Here is a 5966-nt window from a genome sequence, read left to right as displayed (position 1 = left end):
GGTCGTAACCATGGTTACCTGTGCTGCAGTTGAGGGTTTGGGTCGTAACCATAGTTACCTGTGCTGCAGTTGAGGGTGTGGGTCGTAACCATGGTTACCTGTGCTGCAGTTGAGGGTTTGGGTCGTAACCATAGTTACCTGTGCTGCAGTTGAGGGTGTGGGTCGTAACCATGGTTACCTGTGCTGCAGTTGAGGGTTTGGGTCGTAACCATAGTTACCTGTGCTGCAGTTGAGGGTGTGGGTCGTAACCATGGTTACCTGTGCTGCAGTTGAGGGTTTGGGTCGTAACCATAGTTACCTGTGCTGCAGTTGAGGGTGTGGGTCGTAACCATGGTTACCTGTGCTGCAGTTGAGGGTGCGGGTCGTAACCATGGTTACATTCGCTGCAGTTGAGGGTATGGGTCGTAACCATGGTTACCTGTGCTGCAGGCGAGGGTGTGGGTCGTAACCATGGTTACCTTTAGTGCAAACGAGGGTGTAGATCGTAACCATGGTTACCTGTGTTGCAAACGAAAGTGTGGGTCGTAACCATGGTTACCTGTGCTGCAGGCGAGGGTGGCTATGGAGAGAAGACGATCGTCGACCAGGCGCGCGACTACGTCACAGCCGCCGCCGACCACCCCGTCTTTTACCGACCGCCGTCGGTCGCCTTCCGTTTCTTCGGCGGCGTGACGCGGGAGATGGCCGATCACCTAATGCGCATGCGCGTCGACGTTCGCGGCGACGTGCTGCCGCGCGAGAACGAGGCTGCACCCGCAACCGTGGCACCACCGCGCGACGCGGCCTCAGACGAGGCGGGCACGACCCCGTGCGACTTGACGTCGGAGGTGCTGCCATCGTGCGGACGGATACGTGATCGTCTGCTGCTGGTGTGTGATGACGAGAGGCGAACTGGCGGGGAGGGACGGGCCGCGGTCGCGCCGGAGGAAGAGAGTGGTTATTCGGCATGTGAAGAGACGCGCGGGTTCAATCCGCGTAGAGACGACTATCAGATTTGTGTGGGAGACGCGGTGCTTCGACCTCCGGCAACAGTCACGGATGTGCGGCAGCCGACTGTTGTTGTATCTCGTACGATTCTTACCTCCGAGAGTCACACGCGTAGTAGTGCTTGTCTGGATGATGTCCACGCTGACCCAGACACCGCTGTTTGCCTGGACCATGTCCACGCTGACCCAGACACCGCTGCTTGCCTGGACCATGTCCACGCTCACCCTGATACCGCTGCTTGCCTGGACCATGTCCACGCTGATCCAGACACCGCTGCTTGCCTGGACCATGTCCACGCTGACCCAGACACCGCTGTTTGCCTGGACCATGTCCACGCTGACCCAGACACCGCTGCTTGCCTGGACCATGTCCACGCTGACCCAGACACTGCTGTTTGCCTGGACCATGTCCACGCTGACCCAGACACCGCTGCTTGCCTGGACCATGTCCACGCTGACCCAGACACCGTCCCCTACATTGACAACGCTAGTGCTTTTCCAGGCACCGCCTCCTGCTTTGACAACGTCCACGCTCCCCCAGACACCGCCCCTTGTCCTGACAACGTCAGTGCTATTCCAGGCACGACGCGCGACTCCCTTGACAACACCCCCACTTCCCCAGCCACCGCCCCCTGCATTGACAACGTCCCCGCTCTCCCAGTGACGGCCTCCAGCATGGACATCGTCCACGCCATTAATCTGGACATCACGGCGCTGGTCGCATACACGTCATCGCTGACGAACGGGGGATGCCGCTATGTGTTCAAGCAGGCGGTGCTGGCGGGCCAGGCGAGCAGGGAACGCGAGCACCCAGCCCTGCCTGAGATGCAGAAACACATGCAGGGTGAGCTACTGTGAGAATAGACGGTGTAGACTAGTGTAGCAACGCGCAGGGATACATGTGGGAAGATGGGCTAATGTAACATGTAGGGTAAGCTAATATAACAACATGCAGGGTTATATATATCAACAGCGTGTATGGAAAGTTAATCTAGCAGCATGTAGGTTAAGCTATTGTAACAACATGTAGAGACACGTGCATTGCACATTTACTGAGACTAGCGTATACGGCCTCGAAAAAATGTTAAAAAAGACGTGCGTATACCATTTTTTACCATTAAGCGTAAAAAAGTTAATAGCGTTCGAGACCACTGTACAAAGACGCGACACCGGCTGCCATGGCGATAGCTACATATAGGTTTAGAATGGCTGAAGGCAGTACCCGCTCTTACATCAACGGACAGCCTTATTATGTTTGCGTCTATTTTATTTACACTTTCGTTATTTTTAGCTCTCCTCTTCCCTACTTGCAGGAAGAAAGCTGTACATATGCGAATCAGCCCATCGCGATTTCGACAACATCATCACGACACTAGGTGGCACGACTGAGAAGCAGCGTGCAGCCGACCTGCTGGCTAGGCTCACGCTAGTCGCCGACAATCCGTCACCGAGGGCTGTGGCACTACGAGACTCTGGGAAAATCAATGCTAGATCGAAGGTGAGCAGCAAACACCCGTAGTAGTGTAATTGTTACCCTTCAGTAAACAGAAGCACTCTGTTGCGTGACGTGCCTGGTTTGTAGATGGGTGAAGGGTTGGGGGGAGGTAACGTGAGAAATTGCTGGCAGGGTCGCATATTGGCGTCGGGGAATTTCCACAGGTGAGATTTCTGAGTGAAAAACGCTGTTACACTGTTATTTCTCTCGCTCCACGCTGTTGTGTCAGAGTGCACCCTATCTATTAGCTTACATGTTGCAGTGAGTGCTACAGCTTGGGTTACGCTGCGCTCTTTCTCTCTCCGTGCAGGTGTTATTTTGCACTGGTGACTGCAATCACAAATTCTGTATCTCCACCACATTCACACACGCATCTCTTCTCTTTCTCTACGCAGGTGATATTAAAAATCACAAATTCACATATTCGCAAATTCTGTATGCGCACCACATTCACACGCATATCTTCTCTTTCTCTCACCCTTCACAGATGTTATTTTGCACTTGTGACATTCAATCAAAAATTCTGAATCTCTACCAGATCACTCTCACTCCACGCAGGTGATATTCGGCACTGGTGGCCGCATTAATAAATTCTGTATCTCCACCACATTCACACATGCATCTCTGCTCTTTCTCTCACTCTTCACAGGTGATATTCGGTACTGGAGACAGCTTGCGGGCAGTGACTCTCACCGCTAACACGGGGTTTGTGCGTGCGGCGGAGCAGCAGGGAGTACGATTCGCGAGCATCTTTCACAGTGCCAGGTCACTCACTGAAGCCAAGGAGCATCAGGCCGTACCTCTGTGATAATAATATCCTGATAATACCACACAACAAGGCTCTGTATAGCAGTTCAGAATATTTTTCTTGCAAGCGAACAGGTGAAGTAAAGACGTGCGGAACAACGTCGATGTGATCGGTATGCGAAATGCTCATGTAGTCGTTAATTCACGCAAGCGCTGTCTACTTTAAAAATGTATTTAAAATTTTATAATGAAAAAATAGCTGCTGTTGAAGCTTGTTTGAAAAACAACCTTTAAAATGATCTATAATATTGATACTCGGGATAAGCATGTGGTATATATACAGCCGAAGAGTTACTGTGGTTATGAAATGTATAATATTTATGATCTTATTATGTGTCAATAAAACATTCAATTCGGGCATATTTTGACACGGTGTAATCTCAAGTAAGAACGTTGCGCGAAGTAGAGCGAATGAATATTAAATGATAATTATAGGATAAATGATAAATGATAATGAATAAATGATAATGATAATAATAATGATAAATGATAAATGAGTGATTTATGTTACGTCGTGCCTACAATTTATACGCTGCACCTTAAAAAAACAATAATGGTTTTCCTGTTATTTCTGAACATTTTTATGTCGAAAAAGTTGTAATCCAAAGTAAAGCAGATCAATTAACAAGAGATATCCTAAATAATCTGTAATTGTAATACCATGATGGTGTATTTATTGTAAGTTTAATTATATATTGCACAAAAATGTGTATTTATTATACGTATGTCTTATATCAGAGCCTTACATAGAGCTCTATATACGGCACTGTCTTATATGAATTCGTCGCGCCACCTACTGTGCGAAATAATTTATACAGCACGCATATATTGAACAATATTCCGGACCATCACTGAAGTCGGGAAGAGAGGGAAAGCGAGGGAGAGAGAGGGAGAGGGGAGAAATAGAGAGACATGGAGAAAGAAAGAGAGAGCGGGAGAGAGAAAGAGGAAGAGAGAGGGCATGGTTACCACATAAGTGTGAATTATTTTTTCAAGAACTTTTCAACTTCAAGGACATTTCAATGACATATGTTTTTTTTCAAGGACAACCTGTGACAAGTAGTTTCAGTTAGCTTTTTAGAGTCATCATATATACCTTAGATTCATATATAAAGTAAAAATAGTCGTTTTACACGAGTGCCGACAGCAGATTAATAGCCGCTATAGTTCGCCGATTACCGATGTACACAATAGTCGTTTCATATTGTCATTCACGTAGATTCATGGGACGGTTCTGTGACAATATGTACAGCTTTGATGTAACATGTATCACTCAGAACTATTTATCACACAATGTACTGTATCACTCAGATTTTTTTTTATTTTAACTGCTCAACACTATTGCATTTATCAAATTTTTCTCCATGAAAAAGACAGTACATGAATTTGTAGTTGAATTACATGCAATAAAGATTTAACTAGACAGAGGGCACTCACGGAGAGTGCATACCTCCGCCAGCATGTAACATGTATGTGTTACGAGCTGGCTCGCCGCTCACTGCTGGCTGCTGCTGACTGACTCGCCTGCTGCTGACTCGCCCCTCACTGGTGGCGGCTGCTGACTCGCCGCTCGCTGGTGGTTGCTGCTGACTCAGTCGCCTGCGGCTGACTCGCCGCTCGCTGACTCGACGCGCTATCGATCGCGCCACTCGGAGAGCACAGACCTCCGCCAAGGCAGCTCAATTCTGTCACTGTGAACATTTTTATTAATGAATGAATGAATTAAATAATTAATTGGATCGGGATGACGACCAAAATGTAATCAATTCTAAGTTACCCGATTTCTGACGTATCCTGAAAATTTAATTAATTAATTAATTAATTGGATCCGGATCACCACCAATATACATGTAATCAGTTCTAAGTTAGCCCATTTCTGACCTATCCTGAAAATTTTATGACAATCCGTCTAGAACTTTTTCAGTTAGGCTGTACACATCACAAACCAACAAACACACGCCAGTGAAAACATAACCTCCTGCCTAGCCTTGGCGGAGGTAATAAACAGTTGCCAGTTCTTTATGCTGACCTTTCATCTGCTGTGTCACGCAGTAACATTAACAGTGAATCACTTATTCATTACTCCCTTCTCGCGAATGGTATTGCCCACGGTATCAGTCGCACGGTAAAAAGTTATTTGCCTGCCAAATGACAGTATTTCAGCCGAATCTTTTTCACCCCCCCCCCACCTGCGGCACAAAATGTGAATGTACGCCTATAATACACGCGCACGCGTGCGTGCGACCATACCCGCGTGTGCGTGTCCGTTAGTGTGAGTGTATGTGTGTTTGTGTGACTGTAAAAAACGCGTATTATATCCGTATAATCTTATTTTGTGCTTTGGTAGGTGAAAAAATTGAGGCTGAAAATTAGCCATTTACCTGGCTAACTTTTCACGGTGCAACTGATGCCGTGGGCGATACTATCCGCGAGAGGGGAGTAAGGTATAAGTGATTCACTGTTAATGTTACTGCGTGACACAGCAGATGAAAGGTCAGCATAAAGAACTGGCAACTGTTTATTACCTCCGCCAAGGCTAGGCAGGAGGTTATGTTTTCACCGGCGTGTGTTTTTTAGTTTTTGATGTGTTTAGCCAAACTGAAAAAGTTCTAGACGGATTGTCATAAAATTTTCAGGATAGGTCAGAAATGGGCTAACTTAGAACTGATTAGATTTTG

At 47.3% G+C, this 5966-nt stretch overlaps 1 protein-coding gene across 1 annotated transcript in view; it reads left to right on the top strand.

Annotated features, from left to right (window-relative positions):
• The window catches only part of LOC106808150 (UPF0415 protein C7orf25 homolog), a 109126-nt gene extending 105136 nt beyond the window's left edge, over positions 1 to 3990 (top strand). Inside the window, exons 5-7 of the mRNA XM_014810732.1 lie at positions 550 to 1830; positions 2300 to 2484; positions 3131 to 3990. Coding sequence (XP_014666218.1) covers positions 550 to 1830; positions 2300 to 2484; positions 3131 to 3289 — 1625 coding nt within the window. The 3' untranslated portion in view covers positions 3290 to 3990. The remainder of the gene's footprint in view (positions 1 to 549; positions 1831 to 2299; positions 2485 to 3130) is intronic.
• The last annotated feature ends 1976 nt before the right edge of the window (positions 3991 to 5966 follow it).

The sequence above is a fragment of the Priapulus caudatus genome, unplaced genomic scaffold, assembly GCF_000485595.1.
Source record: "Priapulus caudatus unplaced genomic scaffold, Priapulus_caudatus-5.0.1 Scaffold256, whole genome shotgun sequence".
NCBI classification, from domain to species: domain Eukaryota; kingdom Metazoa; phylum Priapulida; class Priapulimorpha; order Priapulimorphida; family Priapulidae; genus Priapulus; species Priapulus caudatus.
The sequence above is the reverse complement of the archived record's forward strand: the minus strand, read 5'-3'. Positions and strand labels throughout refer to the sequence as shown.